At 40.4% G+C, this 15,853-nt stretch overlaps 1 protein-coding gene across 2 annotated transcripts in view; it reads right to left on the reverse strand.

Annotated features, from left to right (window-relative positions):
• Nucleotides 1-8,792, reverse strand: part of LOC106561903 (sodium- and chloride-dependent glycine transporter 2) — a 70,425-nt gene extending 61,633 nt beyond the window's left edge. Inside the window, exons 1-5 of one of the 2 annotated variants that reach the window (XM_014126234.2) lie at nucleotides 8,494-8,792; nucleotides 7,002-7,472; nucleotides 5,596-5,734; nucleotides 4,347-4,478; nucleotides 3,995-4,168 (exon numbers count right to left, since the gene is read on the reverse strand). In XM_014126234.2, coding sequence (XP_013981709.1) covers nucleotides 3,995-4,168; nucleotides 4,347-4,478; nucleotides 5,596-5,734; nucleotides 7,002-7,472; nucleotides 8,494-8,496 — 919 coding nt within the window. In that variant the 5' untranslated portion in view covers nucleotides 8,497-8,792. Of the gene's footprint in view, nucleotides 1-3,994; nucleotides 4,169-4,346; nucleotides 4,479-5,595; nucleotides 5,735-7,001; nucleotides 7,473-7,661; nucleotides 7,858-8,493 lie in introns of those variants that run through there. The other variant, XM_014126235.2, reaches the window with a different exon arrangement.
• Nucleotides 8,793-15,853: the final 7,061 nt, after the last annotated feature.

A 15,853-nucleotide genomic window follows, 5' to 3' on the forward strand; every position in this document is an offset into this window, starting at 1 on the left:
CAATGCCAGTGCATGCTCCTCAGAGGAGGAAAGGGAGGACCATCCTCCTCAGTGAATTTCATTTAAAAAAGTAAACATTTAAAAATGTATCCTTTTTAGATAAAACTATACTAAATATAAATCACATGTCACCAAATAATTGATTAAAACACAATATTTTGCAAAGAAGGTCTACAGTAGCCTCAATAGCACTCTGTGGGGTAGCATGGTGTAGCTGGAGGACAGCTAGCTTCCATCCTCCTATGAGTACATTGACTACAATACAAAACCTAGGAGACTCATGGTTCTCACCCCCTTCCATAGACTTACACAGTAATTATGACAACTTCCGGAGGACATCCTCCAACCTATCAGAGCTCTTGTAGCATGAACTGACATGTTGTCAACCCAATCAAAGGATGGGAGAATGAATCTAGTACTGAAAGCATAAGCTACAGCTAGCTAGCACTGCAGTGCATAAAATGTGATGAGTAGTTGACTCAGAGAGAGAAAGAAAATAGTTGAACAGTTTTCAACAAATTAATTTCTTCCTACATGAAGGAGAAGCAAGAGAGAAATAGAGATTTAGATTTAGATTTAGTTCTATTACCTATGCTGACTATGATGTTAATTTAGCTAATATGGTGACAACGATGTAGGCTGTGTGTAGCGGTTTGGCTTGGAAAGGTTTTTTTGCCTGGTTATACAGCTGATGTCTTGTGCATTGAAGTCCACAAGCGAAGGGAAGAGGTGAAAGGAGGAGAGAGCATAACGTAGATGCGAGAAGGAATACAATGTGGCTGCTATGAAACTGAGAACTGTATTTACCCATGATCAGGGGTGTAGGAGTGATTTTGGCCTGTTTATGAGTTGTGTACAGTGAGGGAAAAAAGTATTTGATCCCCTGCTGATTTTGTACGTTTGCCCACTGACAAAGAAATGATCAGTCTATAATTTTAATGGTAGGTTTATTTGAACAGTGAGAGACAAAATAACAACAAAAAAATCCAGAAAAACGCATGTCAAAAATGGTATAAACTGATTTGCATTTTAATGAGGGAAATAAGTATTTCACCCCTCTGCAAAACATGACAGTACTTGGTGGCAAAACCCTTGTTGGCAATCACAGAGGTCAGACGTTTCTTGAAGTTGGCCACCAGGTTTGCACACATCTCAGGAGGGATTTTGTCCCACTCCTCTTTGCAGATCTTCTCCAAGTCATTAAGGTTTCGAGGCTGACGTTTGGCAGCTCGAACCTTCAGCTCCCTCCACAGATTTTCTCTGGGATTAAGGTCTGGAGACTGGCTAGGCCACTCCAGGACTTTAATGTGCTTCTTCTTGAGCCACTCCTTTGTTGCCTTGGCCATGTGTTTTGGGTCATTGTCATGCTGGAATACCCATCCACGACCCATTTTCAATGCCCTGGCTGAGGGATGGAGGTTTTCACTCAAGATTTGATGGTACATGGCCCCGTCCATTGTCCCTTTGATGACGTGAAGTTGTCCTGGCCCCTTAGCAGAAAAACACCCCCATAGCATAATGTTTCCACCTCCATGTTTGACGGTGGGGATGGTGTTCTTGGGGTCACAGGCAGCATTCCTCCTCCTCCAAACACGGCGAGTTGAGTTGATGCCAAAGAGCTCCAATTTGGTCTCATCTGACCACAACACTTTCACCCAGTTGTCCTCTGAATCATTCAGATGTTCATTGGCAAACTTCAGACGGGCATGTATATGTGCTTTCTTGAGCAGGGTACCTTGCGGGCGCTGCAGGATTTCCGTCCTTCACGGCGTAGTGTGTTACCAATTGTTTTCTTGGTGACTATGGTCCCAGCTGCCTTGAGATCATTGACAAGATCCTCCCGTGTAGTTCTGGGCTGATTCCTCACCGATCTCATGATCATAGCAACTCCACGAGGTGAGATCTTGCATGGAGCCCCAGGCCGAGGGAGATTGACAAGTTCTTTTGTGTTTCTTCCATTTGCGAATAATCGCACCAACTGTTGTCACCTTCTCACCAAGCTGCTTGGCGATGGTCTTGTATCCCATTCCAGCCTTGTGTAGGTCTACAATCTTGTCCCTGACATCCTTGGAGAGCTCTTTGGTCTTGGCCATGGTGGCCATGGTGGAGAGTTTGGAATCTGATTGATTGATTGCTTCTGTGGACATGTGTCTTTTATACAGGTAACAAGCTGAGATTAGGAGCACTCCCTTTAAGAGTTTGCTCCTAATCTCAGCTCGTATAAAAGACACCTGGGAGCCAGAAATCTTTCTGATTGAGAGGGGGTCAAATACTTATTTCCCTCATTAAAATGCAAATCAATTTATAACATTTTTGACATGCGTTTTTCAGGATTTTTTTGTTGTTATTCTGTCTCTCACTGTTCAAATAAACCTACCATTAAAATTATAGACTGATCATTTCTTTGTCAGTGGGCAAACGTACAAAATCAGCAGGGGATCAAATACTTTTTTTCCTTCACTGTATATGTTGTCTGACAAGGGTTATTTTTACTTGTTTTGTATACTAGAGAGCACTATATGTTGGGGTCATGGGTCATTGGTCGTGTGTGCATATAGGTAGCACAGGTGACCAGGAAGGTTTAGCACAGGTAAGAGGAGAGCACATACAGTTCTTACCGTATAACATATATGGCTTATAGAATGCATCTCTCTGCACCTTTTGTATAGGAATATGGGTTTTGGAGCTATTTATATACGCAATAAATGGGAACGTCACCACAAAAGAGTAACGTTTGGAAAGCTGATTTTTAAGGACACGTTATGGACCGCTCTCTCCTGTGCCAGAGGCAGTTCATAGGGAATCGCCACTACAAGGGGTGTATTAATTCAGCCGATTCTGTTGAAAAGCATTTCTTAAACAGAAGCAAGCGGAACAAAACGGGGATAAACATAACTGAATTTGTCCAAAAGAAACTCTTGTTTGCAACTGTTGGATTAATGATCACACCCACTTTCAGCTAGATGCAGGCAAGAGTGTGCAAGGCGGTATTGAATGTCACTGTCTGTCCATGTGTCACATCAAATTATTCTCTCGAACTGTGTGCACCTACATTGTAAACTTTCATTCATAGGCTAGGTTGTAGCAACCTCATGATGAGTATAGGGACAATTTGAGTATCATGTAGTAGCCTTAACCTATCGCTGTTACATTTAACTGGATGAATGGAATATGAATGACAGTCATCCAATATGCTGTAATAGAAATAAGGCCAAGCTCATAAAAAAAGAAATCTGAAACGGCACTGACCGCCACTGATCAATGCTATTCACGGATACAGAGAGACCAGGGAGAGTACAGTTACTGTAATTGACCAAGAGAGGGCAGTCTGGCGCACACTGCGGCACTGCAGCAACTCCACTACAGTAAATGTGTCAAGCAAGCAACTTTTGTGCTGAATTCACTAAAATGCAATAGACAAAACAGGCATTTTCTTAATCAAATTTCGATTTTTTTCCCCCAATGCAACTGGGAAAAAATTATCCGGTCATACTGGGAGCCTTTCTTTTATCAATTTATCTTCTTTTTTTTAAATTAATTGTAGCCCAATGTAACATAAAAACAGTTACTCATAATTGCACCAGTGCAAAACTAATTTGGTCTACTTAGCCTTCACCTTAATATTGAAAATACACATTTTGTATAACTGCTTTGTGCTCATGACATGTTTAGAGTAGAATACAGATATAATCAGGAGAAAAAAATATCACACACTTGTAACCTACACACAGTTGAAAAAAGAACTTGAGACCCACAGAAGAAATATACAAATCAATATAATAAACCTAGTAAGCAAATGTAGCACTTTTGGATGTATATGAAACTAGAAAACAATGCTTAAAATAACTGGCCACTCTACACTATATGTCAGGTTACAGAAAGAGACAGCTGAGGGGTGCGTTGCGCATTGCGCAATGGCGATGGGGTGCCTATGTGTATGTGTGTGTGCGCATGCATGATAGTGTGTGTGCGTTCTGACGCATTGTAGTCTTACCTAAGAGAAGCATGTCTTTGTCCTTACAGTCCAACGTGTTCCACTCGTTCTTACAGTTAGCCCATGGCAGTGAGCCCTTCAACGAAGCGAACAGGTAGTACAGTGTCCAGCACATAATAATGTTATAGTATATGGCTATCAAGACAGATATTATCAACATGGCAATCCCGCAACCTAAAATAAATAAATGAGACGAAATATATAAATTACTCTTAAGCAGGCAGAGGAGCTTGATCAAAAGTTATTATATCATAATAAGTAGTTATCATTTTTTCTGAAATTAGCGTATGTTACATGTTTTAAATACGTGACTTTATGAGTTTGGATCGCAGCCTGTATATGCGCAGTTTACCTTGCAGAGCCGGGATGGCTTTCCACACGGACACGGGGCCCTGGCTGGCAAACTGACCCAGGGAAACCTCCAATAAAAAGATAGGGATCCCGGCGAGGCACAACATTATCAGGTAGGGGATCAAAAAAGCACCTATATACACAGGGAAACGGGGAAGCATTTCAAAGTAGCGCACAGGTAGAACTGAAAAGAGATTACTCAAACTTGGCTCACATGATTTAAAAAGAAGGCTATAACAGACTTAATACGACTGCCTTTCTCATGAAATAAAGAGATTATGTATAGAGGATAATAATGAAATAAATGTGCCATATCTAATTAGGCTACATGCAAGGGAAGCAAATAAGTATAACACCTACATTGTAAACTTTCATTCATAGGCTAGGTTGTAGCAACCTCATGATGGGTATAGGGAAAATGTGAGTATCATGTATGTCCAATGTCCAATATGAATGACAGTCATCCAACATGCTGTAATAGAAAAAAAGGCCAAGCTCATTAAAAAAAATGATGTGTTATACTTATTTGCATGTAGCCTAATTAGTTCTATAAGGTAATTAATTCACACCATCATGAGTGTAGACCAAACTAAATTGAAATGAAGATAGGCCTAGTAATAATAATAATTATTATTATTATAATAATATAAATAATATTTTATTTACAGATCTGATTATCAATCATAAAGCCTAAATAAATGAACTAAAATCCACGAAAAAGAGTCTCCTAGAAGCTGAAAAATAATGTTAGCTAGACGCTTTCTAGAACTGTTTAGAAAACTTGTCATAATAAAAAGTCGCCTATTCATTTTGAGAACAAAAAGCAAACAAAAAGGAAAGTCAATAATATGTTTTTCGACACTAATTTCAACTCCAATGATATAGCCTAGCAAGTGAATTAATTAAAGTAATGTATTTTCGTTTGACAATGTTAAAATACATTAAGCATAATGTTGTTTAAACAATGGCAAAACAACAATACAAATCATCCAGGATATGAACACAATTAAGTCGACTTACTCCCATTGTGTTCCTCGAATTGAATTAAATCGTCAATTTCGTTCATATCAATTATGCGTGATGTCAAACATCTAAATCTATCATTGTGGAGCAATGGAATATCTAAGTCAAATAACACTGATCAGTTTTGGGATACGTTTTATTTATTTTCCGCATTTAGGTGCTTGTGCATTTACAACTTTAGTGACATTTGCAGTGCAGGTACATTCTCAACTCAGCACTCTCCTTACCTCCACCATTTTGGAAGGCAAGGTATGGAAACCTCCACACGTTTCCCAGTCCCACGGCATAACCAACCATGGACAGGATGAAATCCAATTTATTAGTCCAGTTTCCCCTGGCCTTATTCTCATCTCCACTCTCGTCCTCCTGGGAAAAACAGTGGATTTTAGTGATTTCATGTACATTAAGTAACCATATTGGACTTCAATTTAGTAGAGCCTATCATTAAAACGTCTCAGATCCCAAACCCCTTCCTTTTCTGGGCGAACGATCCGTTTCGTTATTCGATCTATTAAATTGGACACAAGTATAGGCTATTTGCAACAGTCAGAAAATACAAATGCACTCCGCCTCAACGCACACAACAATCGCGGGAATACCACTATTTGATTGATGCGAGCATTTCGAAACATGACAGGACAAATTCATATGAATATTCATAAATACAGATAATTCAAATTTCCTCATTTCTGATTCCGTGCCAAGAGGGGTAGAGGGAGACCGGGACCAAGCTTATCAATGGAGTACTGTCAGAAAGGCGCGCGGGCGGGAGACTAGAGTGAGAGGAGGGGAGAGGCGAGGAATGCCCTCTCGGGGATTGGAACAATGGGCAGAATGCGCAGCCTTATGTAACCCATTGCCAAGCGCTGTCATGTGTTACTGAGACCAATCCCGAGAGAGCATGATGCGGGGTTTCTATCCCTCTTTCTATCTATACCTGACACACGGAGCAGCGCAGTGCGGGGATATACCATTACCGTATGCTGATACACAAACAACCATTTTACAGTAGGCATATTCCTTTATCTTACTGCAGTGGGAAGATTCTTTCATTCAGCACATTCAGGATGACGTTTTAGACCAACTTTTGTTGACAGAATTTTATCAAAAAGATAGTCTATTCTAGCCAAAGGCAGAGGGTCAGAACATCGAAATCGATAGCCTACCGTTTTCGTTCTGTATTTTGATAATTTCCTACAATAACTGGGAATTATTCTAAACTATTATATTGGTGAATTCTACCCGATTTATAGACAATTGCAACCTATGGTTACTGCATCTGGCCATCGCAAATGGAAACTCACTTGAATAGGCTATATAGATCATATTCTCTCAAATCACCCCTCAGCGTCAGTCTCCAGAGCTGGACTATCTCAGAAGGAGTCCCATGGGACCGTAATTACAACTTCTCAGCCGCAGCATGTCACCCGCACCTCGGCTTCCTTATCCATGAAAGACCCGATAACACCACAGCCAATTCTCTATCTTAATAGGCAATACAGGTTGCATGTCAGCTAGATCACCATTCACTCCAAACCGCGGTTCGTCTTGTAGTAGAAACCCCCCTCTAAGCTCTCCTGACCCTGGTTGGGCTATCCTCCCGTATCGAAACAATTCGTTTGAGCCCACTTACCCCCGTCACGGCGCCGGGCTGAACAGACGTGTTGCCATCTGCGCCCAGAATGATGGTGGTCTGACTCATGGTGGTCCAGTTGCCCGATGCATTGTTTTGATCCCCGGTAGCCCTAAGCGGGTCCCCGCACTGGACAGGGACAACCCGGGCAGCAGAACCACCAACTGAGCTGGTGGAATCCTCACGGAAGGCCGAGTTCGCAGCCACGGATCCAGGCACCGGCAGAGCGGCATTTTTAAATGTTCCATAGACTTTACTGACTTCTCCCGGTTTATTTTCCGTGGGACAGAAAGTTTTGCTCTCGTTGGATGGTGCTGGCTGAGGGGCCGGGTAAGCGGCGGACGTTTGGTTAAGGGCATTATACGGTTTGTTTGCTGAAACTCCCACCGCTCCCTCCGGCTGGTGCAACGGTTTAAAACCGGTAGGAGCATTGGCCGGCTGTTTGGTCATCTCTCTCTGGTCGGAGAAATCCTGCAACATGTAATTTACAGATGAGGCTCAGCACACAAGACAAGGGATAAAACAAATATATACAAAGGCTTTACAAACAGAAACACTTTAAGATGCATTTACCAGGTCGGTGTTAGTAGGCTATGAATTGAGAATGAGATTATTTTAGCACTATAATGTTCAGATCAAACCTATAGGCTAATCACCTACAATAAAAACGAATGCAGCAGTGGTGGTTGTTTCTGCAGTATTTTAAAAGCCCTTTGTCGCATGTTTTGGCTCCGCTGCTCTGGGCTTCAGATCACGGTCTGCGGGGGTTTGCTTCTCCTGTTCGCAAGAATCTTTAATTTTACGCCCCATTTCCCCCCATGTCATTCAGCTCCACACAGCTACTGATTTTTATGGGCAATAGACAAGCTGCCGGGCTCTTGACAGCTCCCCTCTCCCTGGCAGGCATGTGTGATCACTGGCACCGGGCTACAGCTCTGAGAGGACCCGGGCGTGCAGAAATACAAATTACTATCTCCGCATATATAGCCTAACCAAGAGGAAACAAAGCAATGTAAGAGAGCGCGGGATTTCTTTTCACAAACATGCTACATTTAAATTGAAGTTAAAAAAGGGAAAAAGAGATAACGTTTCTGCGTGTTTTATCTAGCACCTTGCATATAGGCTATAAAAGGGACACGCTCTGATTTCGTTTCTCTTAAATTGAAAACAAATACATTCAAGACAAATAGCCCTACTTGAAGTCCTTGAATGGAAAATATCGAACGAAATACAAGTGTTTTCGATTGAATTTAATGGATCTTCTGCTCAGAGATTGCAAAGTGAATGCAAGTTGTGAAAAGTTTTTGCACCATGGACAACGCACAACGCGGCTACAAAATATAACCCATTATCCAGCATGCAGTTTGAATAAATGAAAATATTTCCACAAAACGAACTTAGGCTGCTTCAACCATGTAGATAAATAAGATAACTTGAATGACAAATGTAATCTAGAATTTAAAAAAATAAACAAAGTATTTAGCCTACTCACCATTTGTGAAGACGCTTAAGACGTGCTGACGTTGAAAAACAGCTGTAAAGAGAACTGGAAGAAGTAGGAGTGGATTTGGCCGTGCTTAGTGTAAAGCTTTCTATACCTCAGTGGGAAAGATTGGGTTTGCGTCAGTGTGGAGCAAGGTGCCCTTCGCTTGACATTTTCTTGATAATAAGAGTTTGATAAATCATTGGCCTTGGATTCTGATTTTTAAAGCGACACCGGGCGAAGACGCGCAGGATCGTGCCCATGTTGTCCACGCACATGCCGCTCAGTGTGTGCGTGTTTGGACTGACTCATTCACCAGCTGATTAATAATACACTTTTCTCGAGGGCATGTGTACGTACACACGCGCTAGGGAGGATTTGCATGTAGGACTACATACATTTTGGGGAAGGAGAATGCATGCAGCACTGCAATTCGTGAGCGAAAATGTACCATTCGTGGGAGATACGACGACACTGACGGGGAAACTATTTCGTTAAATGGTTTCTATTTTTGCTAAATTATGGGGTTTATTGTGTTGTAAATATGCCTACTTTGCGTTTATGCTATTGGACATTTCATATGAAAGTAATATGTTGAAAACACTGAACATGTAGCTTAACATCTAGTATCAAATTTTACTTCTTTAGCCTATATTTTAATATTAGGAACACATAATTATATAGGCTACGACATATGATTATCAATATTAAAATATGATTTTTTTGTTTCCATAAAGCCTGTGTTAGTAAATGTTTTTTTTTACAGGCTATACAGTTTGGGCTATACTGTATATTTATCAAAGATTCTAAACATCCACCATAACAATTATTTACACCATTATCCTTGTACAAATATTTCTGAAGTGTGTGATGACAAAAACTGCAGACTGCTGCAAAGTATTTTTTTTTTTAAAGCCTCCAGGCTATATATAGGCTTTACTATGCTTCAAGGAATTTAAGCACACATGCGGTATAGGGTTATACGTTTCTGTGTGCGTCACCGAGACAAGCACTGATCAAGTGTCGAAAAAAAAGTGGGCGAGGTCTTCATGAAACGACTGAAGCTACTCATTTGTTAATCTCTTACGCAAGAAGGACGCTTTTTTTTAAACACGTGGTCATTGAGGTATCGCGCTACACTGGAGGCTTTGGAACTTTCCCAGCACCACAAATAGCCTGCCCTAAAATACTGCATTGCGCACGGCATTGTTCATCTTTTTCTTCTTTGTTAACGAAATGTAGCCCTCATTCAAAATTGGTTCATTCTCGTGCGCAAAATATCCGATGAGCATCCTATTGTGTTGTTATTCAGACAACTGTTATGCAACCAACCCAAACCCTTGAGAAAGATAAAGAAATAATCCGAATAACACCCAACCCGGCAGAAACGGTCCACCGACCTCGCAGTGTCTTTAAACGAGCGCGCCACTGTAGTCCGCGTGCCTTATTAAATGTGCGATAATCACCTGCACGCAAAGCTGCGCCCGTGTGGCGAGCGCACCTCGTAAATCTGGGCCATAACAGATAAGGGCCTCGCACTGCAAAATTAGCTGGCTGCTCCAAGGTTTAATTACTTTGTCAACAGGGAATAATTGTAATTGATTTTTGCCCCTCTTTCCTTGTACTTCTCACACCTTCCCCAAGACACGGAATGGAGACGGCAGGAGACGTACTTTGAGTTCCCACTGTGAGGGAACCTTTTTGAAATGTAGGGTTCCTCGAGGAACCTTATTGAAAATAAAAATAATAAATAATAGCCTAATAATAAATATAATCTAATGACACAAAACATCCATGTGTAATTTAAGATTTGTCAAAAGTATATACCAATGTTGACATTTTAATTAGATCTATTAAACATGAAACAACAATAATAAAAATGAAAACAATAAATCCAAAACAAAACAACAAGCCCATACTTTGGAGCAAACACTTTTTTTTAATGAGTTGATATTATCCATATATTCCATAGATATTATATTTGGAAAGTTTAAGATCTTGAAGTGGGTATGGCATCACTTTAATGCAACTCCTCACACATGGAAAGATTAGTGCTAATCCAAAATTCACCCTACAGCACACAAGAAGACACATACATTTGCACAGGAGGTGTGACAGCAAAGTATGCTATAATCCAAATTCTGATTTAAACCAATTACATAACCATTGGTTACAAACCACCACAGACAGATGAAGGCATGGAGTTGCATAGTCTGGGTGATGCCCTGGAGAACGCCCTATTGCCAAAACAGTGGAGGTTGGATTTGGAGATGATGAGATCAGCGGTGGCTGGTGGGAGGAGCTATAGGAGAACGGGCTCATTTCTGTCCTCTGAAGGCCAGGCCAGGCACTCTTTCTTGCCTTATATTTTGGCTCAGGCAGAAAACATTGTTTGATGTAGTGATATTTCAGATAATCTGTAAGCAAGACATGTCATAGAAATCAAGTGCCGTTGGCATGTATTTGCACCATTGTTAAAGTTTTGTTGGTGACCTGGTATGCAGAAATCCCTGAGCAGAGCTATAATTCTATAATGCAACATACAGCGCCTTCAGAAAGTATTCACACCTTTACTTTTTCCACAATTTGTTGTGTTACAGCTTGCATTTAAAATTGATGAAGTTGAGCTGTTGTGTCACTGATCTCCACACAATACCCCATAATGTCAAAGTGGAATTTTGTTTCTAGAACATTTTTGAAATGATTAAAAATGTAAACCTGAAATGTCTTGAGTCAATAAGTATTCAACCCGTTTGTGCTTAATAAATTGCCTAATAAGTTGCATGGTCTCGTTCCATTTTCAATAATAGTGGTTACATAATTGTTTATGACTATCCCATCTCTGTAGCCTACACGTACAATTATCTGTAAGGTCCCTCAATCAAGTAGTGAATTTCAAGCACAGATTCAACCACAAAGACCAGGGAGGTTTTTCAATGCCTCGCAAAGAGGGGCACCAATTGTTAGATGTGTAAAAATAATTAAAAAGCTAACGCTGAAAAATATCCCTTTGAACATGAAGTTATTAGACTTTGGATGGTGTATCAATACACCCAGTCACTACACAGATACAGGTGTCCTTCCTTACTCAGTTGCCAGAAAGGAAGGAAACTGCTCAGGGATTTCACCATGAGGCCAATGATGATTTTAAAACAGTTATAGAGTTTAATTGTTGTGATATGAGAAAACTGAGGACGGCTCAACAACCCTGTAGTTACTCCACAATACTAACTTAAATGACAGAATCAAAATAAACAAGCATCTTGTTTGCAACAAGGCACTTAAGTAACACTGCAAAAAAAATGTATGAAAGAAATTAACTTTTTGTCCTGAATACAAAGCGTCATGTTTGGGGCAAATCCAACACATCACATCATATTTTCAAGCATGGTGGCTGCATCACGTTATCAGTATGCTTGTCATCATCTAGGACTAGGGATATTTTAGGATAAAAAGAAACAGCATACATCTATAAGCACAGGCAAAATACTAAAGGAAAACCTGGTTCAGTCTGCTTTCCAACAGACACTGGGTGTAACGAACGTCGTTGTAATGATGGTCAGACCAAGATGCAGCATGGGGTAGGTTAATCATATTTATTAATGATAAACAGCAACAAAACAAGAAAGAGAAACCAACGGAACGTACAGCCTTGTAGGGCTCACCGGCAACAATACAAAAAACAAGATCCCACAAACAACAGTTGGGAAAAGGCTGCCTAAATATGATCCCCAATCAGAGACAATGATAGACAGCAGCCTCTGATTGGGAACCATACCAGGCCAACATAGAAATACAAAAAACTAGAGTACCCACCCTAGTCACACCCTGACCTAACCAAAATAGAGAATAAAAAGGCTCTCTAAGGTCAGGGCATGACACTGTGAGACAAATGCACCTTTCAGCAGGACAATAACCCAAAACACAAGGCCAAATCTACATTGGAGTTGCTTACCAAGATGACATTGAATGTTCCTTGAATGTTGCTTACCAAGATGACATTGAATGTTCCTAGTTACAGTTTTGACTTTAATCATCTTAACAATCTATGGCAAGACTTGAAGTCTGGCAACTTGAAGAATTTAAAAAAATAATAATGGGCACATATTGTACAATACAGGTGTGCAAAGCTCTTAGAATTACCCACAAAGAGTCACTGCTGTAATTGCCGCCAAAGGTGCTTCTACAAAATATTGAGTCAGGGGTGTGAATACTTATGTAAATTAGATATTTCTGTATTTCATTTTCAATACATTTTCAAACATTTCTAAAAACATGTTTTCACTTTGTCATTATGGGGTATTGTGTGTAGAGAAAATCTATTTTGTCAATTTTGAATTCAGGTTGTAACAACCAAATGTGGACTAAGTCGAGGGGTATGAATACTTTCTGAAGGCACTGCACAATCTGTGGACGTTTTGAGAAGATTAGCATATGTGCTAACGTGCATCTACAGGTACAGTGCTGCCATATTTAAATGCAGCAACTATTTTTTATTAGAACCATTAAAGACTTTAGTAATGAGTTTAAATACATCTGGAGTGAATCTGACGTATGGTTCATGAGAAGATGATTGCAGCTGTTTTTTAGCCTTAGCGTTACATATGCAAAGAACGAGTTAAAAGTTTTTGTTTTTTGAGATATCAATACCAAATTCATTGTGGTTCATCTTAAGGATGTCCATGATAGTTGATAGGCCACTGGAGTGGATTTACAGTGGTTTAAAATGTACATGTAAAATCTGAGTATTGATTTGTCAATAAGTCTGACATCTTTTGACCAATCCCTAAGCTTTCAAATTAGAAAAAAGTTACCAATCTATGCTTGAGTTATTTGACTATGTCAAAAAAAAGAAACAAATAAATTCTGACAATAACAATAGGTCTTCACAGCTTTTCTGTGAAGCCCAATAAGACAATTTATTCATATCACACGTATTGAAAGACGCGGGACACACAGAAGTGGAAAAATAGCTTTATTAAGCAAAACCAAATCCGAGGCGACAGTCGCCACCTGATCACAAACCAGCAATCCTTTCTTTTTCAGAACTTATGATTCATGTTCTGAGGGGAAGAAGTGGAAAAGCATTCTGTTGTCAGCAGAGCTGCTCAATGGAGTATGCAGAGCGGGAGGTTTGTTAGATTTTTTTTTACGACAAAATAAAACTTACTATGGATGTGTCCCAAATGGCACCCTATTCCCTACAGAGCTCTATGGGCCCTGGTCTAAAGTAGCACACTATATAGGGGAAAGGGTGCCATTTGGGATGCACACTTTATGCTGCTAGTAGTAGACCAGTCAATCTGGGAAAAAGTGCTTGTTTTTTCTTTTGCTTGTTAAAGGCTGTCATCTATGCTAGATCAAATAGTGATCGGTGACAAAGTTCGGCCGGATATGTTAAATTTAGTTTAATGCCGTTTTCAAATCTGGTGAAAATGGGCATAATGGAAATTGTAATAGATTTAGGTAAAATATCCTGAAATTCTCAACCAAACTGAGTCGATTATCAAACAAACGCAAACCATGGAATGGATACGTTAAGTTACTTTTCATACAGTTATTATGCTTTAAGACATGCAAGTACACAGAAAGGATGAACATTCAGATTTTTTCAGCTACAGTTTTCGTATATAGCACCACCAAGTACCCTTTTCAGATGACCTAGACCAGGGCTCTCCAACTCTGTTCCTGGAGAGACACCGTCCTGTAGGTCCTAATCTAGCACACCTGATTCTAATAATTAGCTGGTTTATAAACTGAACCAGCTTAGTTACAGTTGGGGTTAGAGTGAAAACCTACAAGAGAGTAACTCTGTAGGAACAGGGTTGGAGACCCCTGACATAAACCCTGTGAGAAAACTGCAGGAGACCCCACTGAACCAGGAGAACTTTATCCCGTAAGAATCCGACTTTCTGGGCCAGAGATACTGAAACTGTAATGTCATTTTTAAGGGTTGAAATGTACATGCATGCAGCCAAACAGGATAGTCACAGATTGTGACCAAATTTACTGAACATATCAATATTAACCAGGGATGGGCAACTCCAGTCCTCGGGGACCTAGTTGGTGTCACACTTTTGCCCCAACACCTGACTCCAATAGTCAACTAACTCATGATCTTCAGTTTAGAATGCAATTAGTTTAATCACCTGTATGTGATAGGGATGGGTAAAAATACCACTCCTCAGTAAAAGGTACATGACAGCCCACTTGGAGTTTGCCAACAGGCACCTAAAGAACTCTCAGGCCATGAGAAAAAAGATTCTCTGTTCTGATGAAACCAAGATTGAACTCTTTGGCCTGAATGCCAAGCGTCACGTCAGGAGAAAACCTGGCACCATCCCTAAGGCGAAGCATGGTGGATGCAGCATTATGCTGTGAGGATGCTTTTCAGCGGCAGGGACAGTGAGACTAGTCAGGATCAACGGAAAGATGAACGGAGCAAAGTAAAGAGAGATTCTTGATGTAAACCTGCTCCAGAACGCTCAGGACCTCAGACGGGGGGTGGGGCGAAGGTTCACCTTCCAACAGGACAACAACTCTAAGCACACAGCTAAGACAACGCAGGAGTATCTTTGGGACAAGTCTCAATGTCCTTGACTGGCCCAACAAGAGCCGGGACTTGAACCTGAACTCTGGAGAGACCTGAAAATAGCTGTGCAGCGATGCTCCCCATCCAACCTGACAGCCTGAGAGGATCTGCAGAGAAGAATAGGAGAAATTCCCCAAATACAGGTGTGCCAAGCGTTTAGCGTCATACCCAAGAAGACTCGAGGCTGTAATCGCTGCCAAAGGTGCTTCAACAAAGTGCTGAGTAAAGGGTCTGAATACTTGTGTGATAGTTTTTCATTTTTAATACATTTGCAAAAAAAAAATGAAAACCTGTTTTTGCTTTGTCATGATGGGGTATTGTGTGTAGATTGATGAGAGAAAAAACTATTTCATTCATTTTAGAATAAGGCTGTAATGTAACAAAATGTGGAAAAAGTCAACGTGTCTGAATATTTTCCAAATGCACTGTATGTATGCATGTAAATAGTCTGTTTATATTAATATAGTATGTTCAGTGAATTGTCAGTATTTGTAACTATCCTATTTGACTGCTTGAATATTTTATCCTTTAAAATTGACATTACAGTTTCAATATCTCTGGCCCAGAAAGTCAGATTCTTACGAGGTAACGTTCTTCTGGTTGATTGGGGTCTCCTGCAGTTTTCCGAAGGGGTCTACATCAGGGCTCTGCAACCCTATTCCTGGAGAGCTACCATCATGTAGGTTTTCATTCCAACCCTAATCTAGCCCACCAAATTCTAATTAGCTGGTTTATAAGATTAATCAGGTTCGTTACAACTGCGGTTGGAATGAAACC

This window comes from Salmo salar, chromosome ssa11 (assembly GCF_905237065.1).
Source record: "Salmo salar chromosome ssa11, Ssal_v3.1, whole genome shotgun sequence".
Classification (NCBI taxonomy): domain Eukaryota; kingdom Metazoa; phylum Chordata; class Actinopteri; order Salmoniformes; family Salmonidae; genus Salmo; species Salmo salar.